At 31.2% G+C, this 16,628-nt stretch overlaps 3 protein-coding genes across 3 annotated transcripts; 1 reads left to right on the top strand and 2 right to left on the bottom strand.

Moving 5' to 3' along the window:
- Positions 1 to 92: 92 nt before the first annotated feature.
- Positions 93 to 3,767, bottom strand: LOC117128460 (receptor homology region, transmembrane domain- and RING domain-containing protein 1-like). The gene is made up of 5 exons (XM_033280858.1): positions 2,845 to 3,767; positions 2,339 to 2,464; positions 2,022 to 2,266; positions 1,838 to 1,948; positions 93 to 1,753 (listed from the first exon to the last, which is right to left on the bottom strand). The coding sequence occupies exons 1-5, from the start codon at positions 2,857 to 2,859 to the stop codon at positions 1,714 to 1,716; spliced, it is 537 nt and encodes a 178-aa protein (XP_033136749.1). The 5' UTR covers positions 2,860 to 3,767; the 3' UTR covers positions 93 to 1,713.
- A 2,482-nt stretch (positions 3,768 to 6,249) lies between these two features.
- Positions 6,250 to 9,070, bottom strand: LOC103839320 (putative F-box/kelch-repeat protein At4g39756). Its single transcript, XM_009115829.3, has one exon. It carries the CDS (start codon positions 8,307 to 8,309, stop codon positions 7,065 to 7,067), a length of 1,245 nt encoding a protein of 414 aa, XP_009114077.2. The 5' UTR covers positions 8,310 to 9,070; the 3' UTR covers positions 6,250 to 7,064.
- Positions 9,071 to 9,768: 698 nt separating this feature from the next.
- LOC103839170 (plasma membrane-associated cation-binding protein 1) lies at positions 9,769 to 16,484 on the top strand. The gene is made up of 5 exons (XM_009115659.3): positions 9,769 to 13,585; positions 14,029 to 14,178; positions 15,055 to 15,144; positions 15,219 to 15,303; positions 15,823 to 16,484. Exons 2-5 carry the CDS (start codon positions 14,062 to 14,064, stop codon positions 16,329 to 16,331), a joined length of 801 nt encoding a protein of 266 aa, XP_009113907.1. The 5' UTR covers positions 9,769 to 13,585; positions 14,029 to 14,061; the 3' UTR covers positions 16,332 to 16,484.
- The last annotated feature ends 144 nt before the right edge of the window (positions 16,485 to 16,628 follow it).

The following is a 16,628-nucleotide window of genomic DNA, read 5'->3' as shown; positions in this document are numbered from 1 at the left end:
AAAAAATCGAAAACAAAATTTCAAAAAAAATTATAAAAATTTCGAATCTGAAAACATATAATCTGAAACTATAAAAAAATTTCTTTTTTTCATTTTTTTATTTTTATTTTATTTATTTATATTTATTTTTGTTTGTTTATTTAATTTTAAACCAAGGGTATTAGGGATATTTTACCCTTTAATGAATGTCATTTTTGTGACTTTCTCCTTCTAGTGTTATTTTTGAGACATAAACTTCAAAAGATGCTATTATTGACAATTGCCCTATTTTCAATCACCTGGTAAAATACAAACACAACACATGGCTAAAAGTTTCTTCATTATGGCATTTATATCAACATAATACCAATTTTAATTTTGTAAAATGGAGTTTATTTAGTTATGGGGCAGCTATAGCTCGTTCCATTACAGTTTGATCGCTTCCACATAAACTGCAAAGAAAAGTAGGAGCAAAACTGATTAAACCTTTCGTTACGGTCTTCTCTACCTAGTTACAATGCGATGTTGGGCTAGAATATTACTCTGATCATCATAGAGGAACTGAATATTTCTTTCAGATGAAGTTGCTACAAAAGATCAATAAATCTAAGAAGAGTAAGAAGATAAAGAATCTGATAAGCCATTAATACATAATGGTGATCTATATGAAGAGTGTGATACTTATGGAGGATAATCTTTTCCAGCTTCGACCAACAAAGTTACATCATTTTTGTATTATTTTGCATTATTCCAGACTCACGTCCATCTATAATCATTTCTAGTAGGTTTTCTGAATGAAAGTTAGTTGAAAATTACTTACCAAGTTACTTGAAAATTCAATATATATTTATAGACGTTTCTAAAACGTTTCCAAAGTAAAAAAAAAATAATCAAAAATCACGTTTCCATGTTTCAAAATGTTTCGTTTCCACGTATCCGTTTCTATTTCATGCAACCTAGGTCATATGAATAAAGAGTAGTTAACAAGTAATTATCAGTTTCGGAAGAATGGTATTGGTAGGCATTTTTCATATGCATTCTACCCAATAGATATGATAAACAGAAAAGATAATGGTTAATATACTAAGAAAAACTTTTGGATAAAGCATTTTGTTCTTGTCACAAGTTGTTTGACATGAAAAAGGTGGTGGTAACTTGGCAAGCAAGATACATCGAAAGCAAGACATCTAGTATAACATATCAGAACAATAATCTACATTGTTTACTTTTTCTTAACAATAAAAAAATCCACAACAATCAAATTTTTAGTTAATGGATGTGTAATACCTCTCTAACAACATAATAATTCTGGAAAAAATAGGGATCTATAAAACAAAATATGATAATATATATATATCATAGTAAAACATTATGTGAAAGTGAATCTACCACTAAAATTTTGCACAAAAAAAAAAAAGAATCTACCACTCACTAATCATGAAATAAATACGTAAAATATACAAAAATAAATGAATTGAGCGATATAAAAATAAAGTGAAGGTACCACTAATTATTTCAATATAGGTACGCAGCTTTGGTATATGTACAAATTGATTAAGCATGTAGTGTGACAAGAGGGTCTCAAATCTCTATCAAGATAGTAAGCTAAAATATCATGTTTTAGTCAATCAAGAGATGGTATACAAAAGAATAGCACTATTGGTTTTACTCATTTTGTGATATTATTCATTCCTGGCTGGCTCTATCAAAGTCCTCAGATTGACGGCAGATGTGTTATTCTGAGACGATGGCTTGTTTGCAAAGAGGACAATCACTGCATTCATTAGAAATCAACTCATTAGACCATTAAAAAAAAAAGGTAAGGGGAAGGAGTTTAGTGTTTGACTGTTTGAGTTACCCATGGTCCGAAATAAGCCACTGGTCAACACATATAGAGTGGAAGGAATGGTCGCAAGGGAGTGTCCTCACTGCATCTCCTGCTCTGTAAGGCTCTTGGCAAATGGTACATCTAGCAATGAACACAAATGTATGATAAAGATGTGTAAAAGGAGGTAGATGAGAAGGGAACAAGAAAAACTTACATGTCATTGTCAGTGCTTTCGGCCATTGTAGACAGGGGTAGAAAGTGAAGAAAGTGTGCAGGAAGTGGAGGAGTGCGTGTTGGAGCATTCGCAGCCTCAATATACACGACCTCGAACTCCGCATGGCGCTCTTGCCAACTGATGTAGTGCCAAAGAAGTAATTGGGCAAGCTTTATGGCTTGAATGATGACCCATAAAAGAAACCCCACAAACTCGCGGAAGAGAAGGAAGGGAAACCAATGTATCTGCAGTACAAAAGAAAACAATCATCTGTCTTCCATATCTATATTTCGAGAAAAAAAAAACAGAGAGAGTACCAGTATCACCAAAAACTCAAGCTCATCCACTCCCACTTGAAGGTCTAGCACATCAAGCCACAGTTGAATATGCAGAAGAAAAGATTTTAGAAACTCTCTGAGTATAGTTTCAAAGATCCTGAGTTGCTGCACAAATAAAATAATTGTAATTTAGGAAACCAGAAACGATGATTGATTGATTGATTGATTGTTTGTTTCCATATCGAAAATCATCATTTTCCTTTAACAAAAAGGAAATCAAATCTCGTTCCCAAAATTAAAACCCTAACTTCGGGATGGATACAAATCTATGTTTCAATCTAAGTCCGCAACAAATAATCGTTTCCATAAACGTCAGGCGCAATCACATTTAAATATCAAAACCATAAGTTCTCGCCGGATCTAAATCTCCTATTCTATCCTAATCCGGCACGAATTCCATAAACGGCGCTCGCAACCACACGCGAAACTAATTGCAAATTGCTAATCTTACTGAAATAGAGCCAGAGAGAGAGAGAGAGAGATACCTCAAAATCCACCATCTTAGATCTTGCGAAATTACTCCTCTTTCCTTTTGCAGAGAGCTCTGCCTCTCGAGAGGAGAAGATGAAGATGAAGCCTTGAGCGGGAAATCACGACGTTACTCTCTCTCTCTCTCTCTCCTTGAATAACACTCGACGTCGTCGTTCTCTCCACACAAACAAAACGCTGTCGTTTCTTTTTTTTCTCTTCTCTCATTTATGATGGGCTTTCCCGTTATTTTGGCCCACATTAAACATCACCAAATTCATATCAGGCCCGTTTATCCCAATCCTACTTTTGAGGCTTGAATAACAGTCACCAAAACATCGCCGTTCTCTCCACACAAAAAACAAAACGCTGTCGTTTTTTATTGTTTTTTTTTCTTTCTAATTTATGTTTTAACTAGTTAATTATTTTATTTAAAGGTATTAAAGACAGGATTCGAATTAACAAACTGAAGTTACATTAAATACTAACAAAAGATCATTTCAACTTCTCAACATCTTTATGCTTTGACTTTGTCCTTTCAAACCCTGCATCATACAAACATGAAAGCCGGTAAGTAGAGTACAAAATGTAAAATCGGTTTGTTTAGTTACAGTTACGAAAAATAGTGGTAGTGAACATGGATCCTAACAAAAAAAAAAATCATATTTTAAAATATTCAAATTGTATATAAAGAAGAATTCAATGACATATTTTCATTAGAAAAAGACTAGGATAACACCAAACCAAGTTTTTGTTCCCAAAGTAGCACTCAAGACTCAAAGTCACAAATATAGGTTTCATTAAAGAGGTAAATATACATTTATACCCCTTGGGTTAATTAATCCAAACCTTAGGGTTTAGAGTTAAGGGGTAGGATTTTGGAATTAGAGTTTAAAATTTTATAAAAAATAAATACTAAAATAAAAAATAAAAAATTTTAAAAACAGTTTCAAAAAGTATTTTTAAATTATAAAAAGAAAATTTGAAAAAAAAAAATCGAAAAACAAAATTTCAAAAAAAATTATAAAAATTTCGAATCTGAAAACATATAATCTGAAACTATAAAAAAATTTCTTTTTTTCATTTTTTTTATTTTTATTTTATTTATTTATATTTATTTTTGTTTGTTTATTTAATTTTAAACCAAGGGTATTAGGGATATTTTACCCTTTAATGAATGTCATTTTTGTGACTTTCTCCTTCTAGTGTTATTTTTGAGACATAAACTTCAAAAGATGCTATTATTGACAATTGCCCTATTTTCAATCACCTGGTAAAATACAAACACAACACATGGCTAAAAGTTTCTTCATTATGGCATTTATATCAACATAATACCAATTTTAATTTTGTAAAATGGAGTTTATTTAGTTATGGGGCAGCTATAGCTCGTTCCATTACAGTTTGATCGCTTCCACATAAACTGCAAAGAAAAGTAGGAGCAAAACTGATTAAACCTTTCGTTACGGTCTTCTCTACCTAGTTACAATGCGATGTTGGGCTAGAATATTACTCTGATCATCATAGAGGAACTGAATATTTCTTTCAGATGAAGTTGCTACAAAAGATCAATAAATCTAAGAAGAGTAAGAAGATAAAAAATCTGATAAGCCATTAATACATAATGGTGATCTATATGAAGAGTGTGATACTTATGGAGGATAATCTTTTCCAGCTTCGACCAACAACGTTACATCATTTTTGTATTATTTTGCATTATTCCAGACTCACGTCCATCTATAATCATTTCTAGTAGGTTTTCTGAATAAAAGTTAGTTGAAAATTACTTACCAAGTTACTTGAAAATTCAATATATACAAATGCATAAGTAAATATTAAAATTCAAGGGTCCAAAGACAGCATTTTTTTTAATACAAATTGAAGCAGATTAAATACCAACACAAGATTATTTTACCTTCTGAGCATCCTAATGCTTTGACTTTATGCTTTCTTTCTTCACGTTTCCAACCTTGTTACCACTTTCTCCTTTTACCATTTTTGATGTTCCTTTAGGCTTTGTTAATCATTCTTGAAGACCACACCTGGAAGCATCAAGTTTAGGGCTCTTGTATGAAGATGTCCCAACCTAGCATGTCATAGTGTGCTATCAATCCCGCTGGATGTACTAGCCAAACATTGAGAAGTAGATGGTCTGGACATCTTTGTCTTCTGAAGATGATAGAGTTCGTTGTGAACATGCCTCTTTCCAATCACTTGGCCTGTCTTTAAGTCTTGAAATTCAACCTCATCTTGTCTGAAGACAACCTGACAACTAAGATCAACAGTAGTCTTTCTCACAAATAGCAGGTTTGATGTAAACTGAGGCATATACAAGGCAGTTGATCAATTCCCTATCAAACAACATATGTTTCCCTATCCCTTCTATCTTAATCTTATCACCATTTGCTATAAGAACATTCCCTGGACAGGCTGGACATCACTTATCAAGTTCCTATTACTAATCATGTGATGGCTTGCTCCTGAATCTATAATGATAGGTTTAGGGTCAAGAGAGTGTGTACCAGCCTTCTTGGATGGCATAAAGGCTTTGATAAGGGAATGTAGGTCACTCATGGTTGCTGGACCATCAGTGTTGGCTGCACTATCAGTACTTATCCATGTTCCTCCTTCATTTGAACCACCAATGACAGATGAGTACATGGTTTTTCTTTGAATCGATGGATGCTCAAACTCCTTGATTGCATTCCTAGCTAGATTCAAGTCACTTCTTCTTGGTATATTGTGCTTCTTATGTTGTTCTTTAATCTTCGTATACTCTGGAAACAACACCATGTTGGAGTTCTCCCTCATGGAGAGATATGGACCAGTGGACAATAGACTATTCCTGGTTTTGAGATAAACTGGACTTTGATGAAGCTTTTCTTGATATGGCTGAAGCTTTCTTGAGTTCTAGAGAATAGGGTACTCCTCCATCTTGAGTTCTGGTGAGGTTATTCTCTTTTGAAAGACCTTTGGGCCAGTGGATAAAAAGATGTATCCAACAGATTTTGAAGATAATCTAAGAAAGAAATAAATTTGCGGAAGTTTTTGTGAGGTTCAGAAGCATAAAGCTCTGATACCATGTTAGAATGAGAATTATTGAGAGTTTATTTCTGGAGAATGAAGAACATGAAAACACATGAGGGAAAGAGAGAGAATGAGAGAGATGTAGATTTCAAAATGTAAGAGAGAGAAGGAGAAAATAGTTTAACTAATCCAAACCTTGGGGTTTAAAGTTAAGAGGTGAGAATTTGGGTTTGAGGTTTAAAATTTTATAAAATAGAAAATAAATATTAAAAATTTTAAAATAAAAATTTTAAAAATATCAAAAATTATTTTCGAATTACAAAAAAAAAATAAAAAAAATTCAAAGAAAAATTATAAAAAAGTTCGAATTTGAAAACATATAATCTAAAACTATAAAAAATTATTTATTTTTTTATTTTTTATTTATTTTTTTATTTTTTATATATATTTAGGATATTAGTGTCCTTTTATCTATTAAATAGAACATTTTGGTCATTTTCCTCCTTGTGGTCTATTTTTGTGACCAAAACTTGAAAATAGTCTATTTATGATAATTGTCCAACTCAAAAGAGATAGCAAGAAGGCTGGATAATAGGGTATTCTAGGGGCACCATGAGATCTAAATTCAAATTCAAATTTGTGTTAACACCTTAAAGTCAACACTCTCTAACAGCTTTTTTCGTCTCAATAACTCAGATACCTCATATCAAAACTCAGCTACCGCATGTCATAACTCAGCCATCATAACTCATCCATCTCATGTCATAATTCAGCCGTCATAACTCAACCACCTCGTGCTATAACTCAGCCGTCTCATGTCCATAATTCAGCCACCTCGTGTCAATCTTATTCATGTCTTCGTGTCAATATGATCTTGATACCAACTGTTAGATGATCCAAATCAAAGCTTCAAGAAAGAAAAAAAGAAGATAACAATGCTTGTGATCGATAAGAATAATAAAACTCATGGTTGGAAATTATGATTGCCCATATTTTCGTTTTTTATTGGTTATATAGAAACAGGCGACAAACGGTTGGAGTATCAACTCATACCAGCAAAGAAAATGAGAAATAACTAAATAAAGAAGAGAGGTTCCTAGAAAAGGCATCTTACTTTAAAACTGAAACAAATGACTGAGTTAATTAAAAGTTACAAGAATAAGCAGAGCCTAACGCTCGTGTATGGTTTTATGTTAAAATAAAAGTTCGATCAACCTGATTTCACTTCACAACGCAAGAAATGGTAAGAACTGGGAACCGTAAGCACAACACTAGCCCACTCAACGTGTCCCCAGACGACTTCATCTCGTCTTTCAAGCGCAATAACCGAACACCAAATGTTCGTGTTTTGACAAGGACCAGGCCTGTCCCATAAGATTAAGAGTTTCCCACAGTAGTTAGCTAATGCAGTAATACCACCACGACGATTCCTATTAAATACCTCCAAACCATGGACCACCATCCACTTGTTATGCTTTGTGTCACTCCAAAAACAACCAAAACGATCGCATGAGTATAAAACATTCTCTATCACACACGTCTTTTCAACAAAGGGTCGATTTTCTGCAACGCCCCATCTACCTTGTTTTGGATCATAAAAATTAATATTCTTCTTGTTGCTGCTCTCAACGTAAACCTTTCCTTTAGTCACTATCAATGGTTTAATTAAAGAGGAGCGGAGCTCATGGCCAGGATCAGGTAAAGATTCCCAAACTCGAGTCGTTGTGTCAAAAACCTCAGCCCAACTCGTGGATTCATTTGGGCTGCAACCACCCATGACATATATTTTCCCGTCGAGGAAGCCAGCAACGGCGTTATTATTTCGAGCCACCTTCATGATAGGGGCTCTAAAGACGAAGCTATTCCCCTTATTACGGGAATACATGGGAGAAAACGATAACGTGGGAGAAATTTTTTGTGGAATAAATTTTTGGAATTTGGAACCAACCAAACCAATATCTATTGTTGGTGAGGGTATTCCTACCAACAAAGTGTTTCCAGTAGACTTGTTATAATCCTCCTCCACGTCATTCGTTAGAATTTGATCAGGTTTTATCCAGAGGCTAAACCAGGAGGGAACAGGATGATCGGTAAACTGTAAGCAGACGTAAAATAAGGCTTCGGTGGTTTTGAGGTGAAATCTCTCCATCGAGAGCTCATCGGATCTAATGAGAGAGTGGAAGGTCTTGGAGACAAGGGAGAGTTTCGGGTAGTACCATCTCGATATGCGTGCTAAGCAGTTCAGAACAACGTCTTCTGGAAGTGATAAAAACGATGGATGTGACGATGGTGGTTCCACATCCGAATTTATAGCGGTGGTGGTCGGAGGAAAAGTAGAGAGCGTTTCCAAATATAGCAACAAGTGATGTAAATATCCTTTTGCATTCTTAAGAGCATACCAGGCTCGACATAGGAGTTTTATTTGCGGCCGTGCTTCTTCTCGTTCCATCTTCATGTTGAGGAAAACGCAATTAGGTCTTTTTTATGAAATCAGCACACACATATATACACCCTTTTTTTTGTAACACATTATATACTTTCTAACATTTATTTGCAAACTTAACCTCTTGACTTTATAAATAATATTTACTCGACCCTCAAGAAAAATAATACTCAATTAAACCCCCCGATCGAAGAGAATTGAGATTCCATTCCGACTTGAGAATGTACAAGTATCTAATCACTTAATCAGCTTGTTCATCTGTTGAGGCTATGAGTTTTAAATATTTTAACAGAGAATTTGACAAATCGAAACACATTCAACATTCAGTTGTCCCATTAAAAATTTTTTTTTTACTTTTTGACTATATAAATATGCTTCATCCTTTATAATTGGAGAAAAATAGTTTTACAAATATTTCCAGAATTAGTTTTTCAAAAAAAAAAACTAGTTTAGAAAACAAAATCGAGTGTTTTACTATGATCTTCAATGGATTGAATAAGTAATTAATAGTTTTTTATATATTCTACATGGCCTATAATTTGTTGGGTTAATTTGCTCTATAACCAATTTCAGAAGAAAAATTAAGAATATGTCAATGATTTTGACATCTATACTATTATTTGAGAAGTGAATTTGCTTATGTGTCATGTTCTCCATGATTTTAGGTATTTGACTTATTATATAATTAAAACGAATTTTATATTAATAATATTATATTGTATTTCATATTACCTAATTGATTATAAATTAATATGATAAATGATCAAAAAAATTCTATACTATAAATCTTATACATATTATTTTGTTGTTATCTGAAATAATATTTTTATTATAAAACATTAAAATATAAAGAAATTATAATTAAATATTAATCAATCAAAAATATTTTTATAAAATATTTCAAATATATAAGTGCTTTTAAAATATTTCAAATATTTCAAATATTTTTATAATCAGCTTTGGATTATATTTTATATCACTAAATTGATTATAAATTAATATGATAGATTATGAAAATTAAAAAAAAAATTTAAATAAGATAATTCTTATATATATATATATTTTGTTGTTATCTGGAAAATAAAATTTTATTATTATAAGAGATTAAGACATAGAACAATTTCTAATTAAATATTAATCAATCAAAAGCTGATTTTGTTTGTATGTCGTATTCTTCATGATTTTAGGTATTTTAGCTTAAAATATAATTCAAAAGAATTGTATATTAATAATAATAGATTATAAGTTATATTAGCTAATTGATTATAAACTAATATGAAAAAATATCAAAATAAAAACATATATTTTTAAAAATAAATAAGATAATTCTTATATATATATATATATATTTGTTATGTGGAAATATTTTTTTATTATAAAACATTAAGATATAGAACCATTTATAATTAAATATTAATATATCAAATATATTGCTAATATATAGTGCTTTAAAAAAATTATCACAATAATAAACATATATATTTTGATGGAAATATTTATCATATATATATATATATATATTTGATGTTTGATTTAAACTTTTTGTTAAATCATTAATAATTATTTATTATATTAGTTTTTGAATTAATAAGACATAAAACAAAAATTATTCGTAAGAAAATAATGCCACATGTGCGGGCAAAACACCTAGTAATTAAGTAATTAACATTTAGTTCCTATATTAACCGGTTATACCACTATTTTTATAAGTATCCGGTGAAAAAAGAGAAAAATAGATGACGTCGTCCGTTGAAAGATATGGACAAAATAAAAACACCACTATTATCATCATATCACATAGCGCCACCAACATTACACACTTATTTATCACATATATATGCACCATAGCCATTAAAATGAATGGTTAAAAATGGATGATGCCATCTTAGACAAAGAAGACATGATGAATTCACGTCAATCTGAAACTATATTAATTGTGTCTCAAACGACCCAAAATGTACAATTCCATAGTTTATAAGTACTCGAGCGTTCTATTCCATATGCCGAAATAGTATAAGATTCTAATTTTACTCTCAATCCCTAAATACTAAATACTAAACCCTTAATCCAACCCTTAATTACTAAACCCTAAACCCTAACCACTAAACACTCAACCCAAACATAAAATATAATATATATATATTTCAAATAATTTAAGTAAATAAAAATCTGAAAATATAATAAAATCGTCAAATGGAATGAAACATTATAAAATAATGTAGTATCAAAATATATCACGCTACATAATACAAATAGAACATATTACTTTACATTTTTATTCTATATGTATATAATAGAATAGAACTCGACAAACAAAAACTGTTCATCTTTTTCGATCAGTTTTTAGTCACTCACATTACAGAGATAAGCGTATCTTACGACAGCGGTGGAGATGATACATGTAACCTCAGCGGAGAAAGGAATTTTGTTGCTAATACAATGGATGGAAGAGAAGAACAGACGATGGTGGAAGTTCAGAGAACATGGAGTGACTGTGACAAAATCGAATACGATGGTGACGGTGAGAAAATCAATGGTGATAGATGGAGGTGATTAAGGTGGAATGGCTAGAGATTTGTGTTCTATAAAAAAAACATAGTTTTGAAAGAAAGAAAAAAAAAAGAAAAAAAAATAGAAAGGAATCATCCAGTTACTTCTGAAGGGTATTTTGGCATATATGATAGAAAATATGTTGAATATTGTGGTCAACTTTTTTTTAGTTAGATAATGAATTATAATTTGTTTGATTGTCATACAATGCAATTCCCCTAATTTGTTTGATTTGTTTGCCTATATCACCACCAGTACTCTGTCGGTATACCTGATTTCGTTTATGTGTTATAACCTTCTCTAACTATTACCTAAAGATATGCATAGAGAAGTATAGTTTCTACCCATTATTCTTTCTTCTTTTTTTGATTGAATATCAAATTTATTGATCAAGCTAGCACATTTACAAGTAGAGGGGTATGTAATCAAATCTATTAGGAAGAAAAAAATTTAAGAATGAGTGATGTCTTGCTTAAATTTAGGTGACTTCAAACCATCTTCCATCAACCCCTTCAGTGGATGGTCCCAGGCGTAGCGTAGAGATGATATCCGATTCCTAACTTGCTTGTCAATACTTCTAGAAATCTTCTCCGTTGTGACCCACACACCTCCATGCCTTCTTGAATTTTGTTCTCTCCAGATAGAATAGAGAACCGTCTGAAACACTATCCTTCGTAGCACAGAATCAAGCCGACTCCGCGCAGGCTGCAGCAAGGACACAACAGTATCATTCCAGTCAGGAGATATGGCATTACCGAATAGCTTTCCTGCAGTTTGCAGCCAGACAGTAAACGAGTAGGGACAGGCAAAAAACAGGTGATCCCTTGTTTCATTCTTCTCTCCACACAGCATACAACACTCTCTATACCCCAGTTCTACCCATTATTCAATGTTCAATATTACCTAGATTACATATTTTGCTTTTTCAGTTATTATGTTTTTTTGTACTACAAAAATATGAAATTTTCAATAATCGCATTGATAATTTGTTTTGAGAAATCTGAATTCATATTTTTTCCTAAATCTATCGTAATTCCTCTAAAAATATCGCAAAAACCATATTCTAATATCGTAACCGCATCCGAAATTTTCCATACCCTGAACCCTAATACTAATACTTTAAAACTTTTGTGGTACGAGAAAGCATATATGGAAATTTTCCTCAACTCCATTTAATTTGTTTTGGCTGTATAAAAAATCGAATTCTAATATCCTCATTTCAAACTTAAACGTTACATGCAAAACCATAAATCTATTTTTCAAACTTAAACTCTAATTACATATATAATTTTCAAAATTTAGCCCCATGTCATAGTTTAAAATTTAATGTATAATATTATGATTTGTATAATATTTACGTATTTATGTATATTTTTATATGTATGTATTTTAATTTATAAATAACTAATAAATTTTATTTTGTTTTTTACTACTTTTTATTTATATAATAGCTAACTTAACCACAAAATAGTTGTGGTAAAATCGTCGCTAGTTAACTATGAATTTTTTTTACACAAACTGTGATTAATTATAGTTTTTTCTAGCCACAATGTCATAACTTCGAAAATGTGACTATTTCTTCACGATTTTTTGCTATATATCTCCATGGCTATATAGAAAATTTCTACTAGTGGACGTAAATACTTGTTGGAACTTTTTTTTTTTTTTTTGACAACACTTGTTGGAACTTCTAATATGCGAAATTTGAATAATATGTAATTAGTCTATGAATAAACATTTTCATCTGTAAAATGCCATTTATAAACAGGTTTTCTCTTTAATTTTCTTATTAGTTAAACCAAATTTTGTGTATACAGAAGTATATGTCATGTCGTGATGGAGATTGTATGCTCTTTGTCCTTGGATATTGAGGAATGAGGGTAGGATGTCTGTCTTCCAAAATTAATTAATTATGCTAAATAAAATAATCTACCGTATCTATTTTTTTCATCGAGATACATATATAGATATTTTCCATTTAGATTTCAATGTTCATTTAAATTGTTAAACTTGAACACGAAATAAAAAACCAAAAACTTGACAGAAATGAGCGAAGAAATATAACAATGTAGATTTTTTTTTTGAACACTAAATAACAATGTTTTCTTAAATAAAAACAAAAAACACTAAATAACAATGTAATTATTTAGTTAAGTTAAAAATAAACAACTTATAGTTTAAGCAGGCTAATATAGCTTCTAAGGTACAAACATAGATAGAGGAGGATATGCTGGACCTTACAATTACATATCACCATGCTAGACCCATTTTCTAAATTTGCCAACTATAATTGCAATATTAGTGTCAGGCTGTCAGCCGCTAAATATTTTTAAATTACTTATGTGACCTTCTCACCCTTTCTACTCTGCCTAACCTTTGATCCTGAACCGGGTATGGAAATTCAAAATGACAATAATAATAAAATTAGGTTCATATACCAGACAGAATTACTCCGTCAAACCTTAGAAGAAAATATGTAATCTATTCCGGTTTACTATTTAACGGAACTTCCGGACCAACCAACATAATCGGTTCTGGCATCAACGGGTAAAAATAGACAACGATGGAAAATAGAAAGGGGCGGTTACGTCTTTAGATGAAAAGCAAAGGTGATTAGAAAATTATCCCTAATATAATAATACGTAGAGAGCTTCTTAAAAATCATAGAAACCAACAACAAAATAATCAGCTGGAGAATTAAGAACAAGGAAAAGAGCCTCCAGAAATCTTCATCTCAAGTAAGTTTCATTATTAGTCCAAAAAGAAAAAGTTTCATCATTAGAAGAAAATATGTACAAATACATAAACGTTTTATATATGTTAGTTTCAGATTATTTAGACGTGAAAATATGCGGTTTTTCTTTTTTTCAATACTCATTATTACGTTTGATTGGTATTTTTCTTGAGAATAATAGAACTAGGGGAGCTAAATACGTAAACCATGTGCTAAAAGTTAAAACAAAGGTCAATTATACATTGATGTTATAACCTATATTATTTATGCATATAGATATACGTAGAGGCGTATAAATGTACAGATTACAAAGGTGTATGTATATGAATCAGATGATGTTTTCTCGTTCTTATAATCGTTCAGGGTATAAGTTAAGACTTTTGTTTCCGTCATTTACCTCTAAACTATATGTAGAAATTCTAATAATTTGTTCTTTTGTTGTTGCAGGATTGACCTAATTACACACACAAAAGAAAAGATATGGGTTACTGGAAATCGAAGATTGTTCCAACAATGAAGAAATTGTTCGAGAGAAGCCCAGCAAACAAGGATGTTGTTGCTGAGGCTAGCAAGACCCCCGCCTTTGATGATTCTAAGGTATTTAGATCTATAAATTGTTAATTACATCTAACTCTATTATTAAAAGAGAAATACCTTCTGATATTGTTTAAAAACATGGATAGCAGTATAAATAAGAATTTTGTTGCTAACATGGATAACAGTATAAATGAGAATTTTTTAGTAACATGGATAATAATATAAAAAACTATTTTTTTTATTTACACATTTAGCCATTGTATTTACAATAATTAAGTATTTTCTTTTTGTATTTCTTTTTATTTACAGATTCTGCCACTACATTTAAAATAAATTTAAATTAATTAATTAATTACAATTCCAAAATTTATCTAATTAAATTGATATTCATATATTGATCATTATTAATATTATACGAATATTAACTAAATCACCTTTATTAAAAGAATATAACACAAACTGAAACATATAGTATATATTATATAAAAAAATTTTAATATAGTAATTATCTTATTTAGTATAGTCAAGAAAACAAAATATCATAAAATTAATAATAATTCATAGAAAAATAATGCAAAAAATTTAAAAAATTAGTATGTTTTATCATTTTAAACTAAATTAACAAAAAAAACAGGTTAATATATGAATAGTACAATTACATCAAATTGCATCAAGTTATAATTTTTTTAATATAGTATTATGTACAAATAAAAAAATTATTATCAAACATCTATTGACATAAAATATTCTACTCTATATGTAAATTAAAAAATATAAAAAATAAATATGTGATTTTTTTATAAAACCAGCTGTTTATGAGTTTAAGTTGAATACAAGTTAAATTAACCACCTGCGGACACGGATCAGGTTCTGGCTTACATTAATACGCGTATGTGATTATTCCGATTTCTAAATTTATTTTTTGTCTATTAATAGGAAGCAATCAACAAGGAGATTGAAGACAAAAAGACAGAACTGGAACCCAAGGTCTTGGATATCTATGAAGCCACGTCTGCTGAACTCAAGGTTCTTAATGATCTTAAACATTTATTCTAAACACTAGCGATTTTATGTACTCGATTTAATTTTTATATTTGTAGGCTTTGGTGAGGGAGCCTAAAGAAGATGGTTTAACGAAACACTCTGCCGAAGTGAACAAATTCCTCGAGGCACTTGTTGAAATTGGTACGTACTTTTAAATTTAGCTTAAACCTGGTTAGCAACTAGTTTTCAACATAGTATTTCTTGGTTACCAGGGCGAATATCCGTTTTGGTATGAGTTATTTGAATTATCTGAATTATCAAATTCGTCCCAGTTGTAATAACCATACGTTTAGAAAGTTTATTTATTCTAGTAGATGTTCCAATGACCTAATTATCAAAATACCTTTTTTTTTTGGTAAAATAATTATCAAGATACTTAAAACTAAAAAAAATGAAAGTAACAAAGATGTCTGATTTCGAATTCAACCTCTTTTTGGACATTAACTTGGTATATACTAGTTAGATGCATCTAAAATATCCGTAGCTGATTATTACATGGTATTACCCGATGTCCCGACCCGATCCCATATCCAAAATGAACAATCCAAAAAATCACGATGACCACTGAATCAAAGTAGATGAATACATTGTATATCAAAAAGGTTATAATTTAATATAAACTATGAGTAAATAATCTTTGAAATGTTAATGTTACTTCAGGATTCCCTGGATCAAAGGATGCGTGTGAACTTTCATCTACTAGCTCCGGACCAGTGACGTTCATATTTGAGAAAGTATGTGTGTTTCTCCCGGTGGAGGAGAAGTCACGAGAGGTGGAAAATGTGGAAGAAGTCGCGAAAACCGAAGAACCGTCCAAAGAAGAAGACACCAAACCGGCCAAGGAAGATGAGATTATTACAACCGCTGAGAAAGAGAAAGAAACAGTTGAAGAGAAGAAAGAAGAGGTTCTACCCGCACTTGTTCCTGTCGTGGCGGCTGCGGAGGAGGAGAAGCCAGCCGTGGAAGAGGAGAAGAAGCCAGCCGTGGAAGAGGAGAAGAAGGAAGCAGTGGAAGAGCAGAAGAAGCCAGTGGAAGAGGTAAACAAAGAAGTTGTTGCCGCAGCAGCTCCGGTGGTTGAAACTCCGTCGACCAATGTCACAGCAGCTCCGGTGGTTGATGCTCCGGCAAAGGCTCCCGAAGCCTTGGCGGCTGAGCCAGAAAAGGTTTAAATATTCTCCATGGTACATTTCTTTATAAAAACATTGCTTGTTTTGTGTGGATATTATTTTGTTGTTGTTTAATTTATTTATTATCTATGTGGATATTATTTATATGTATTAATTTGCTTGCTTGAGTTGTATATTTAAAAAAATCCAACACTATTTTTTCTACCAATTTTCATTCAAAACTAGGTGTTATTGGTTTATATATTTTGATTGATTTAGAAATCCATATAATATTTATAAATCCAAGTAAAATATGCAAATCCGGAGGTTTTTCTTCGGATTTGAGTATTTGTATTTTTA

This window comes from Brassica rapa, chromosome A09, assembly GCF_000309985.2.
Source record: "Brassica rapa cultivar Chiifu-401-42 chromosome A09, CAAS_Brap_v3.01, whole genome shotgun sequence".
NCBI lineage: Eukaryota > Viridiplantae > Streptophyta > Magnoliopsida > Brassicales > Brassicaceae > Brassica > Brassica rapa.
The sequence above is the reverse complement of the archived record's forward strand: the minus strand, read 5'-3'. Positions and strand labels throughout refer to the sequence as shown.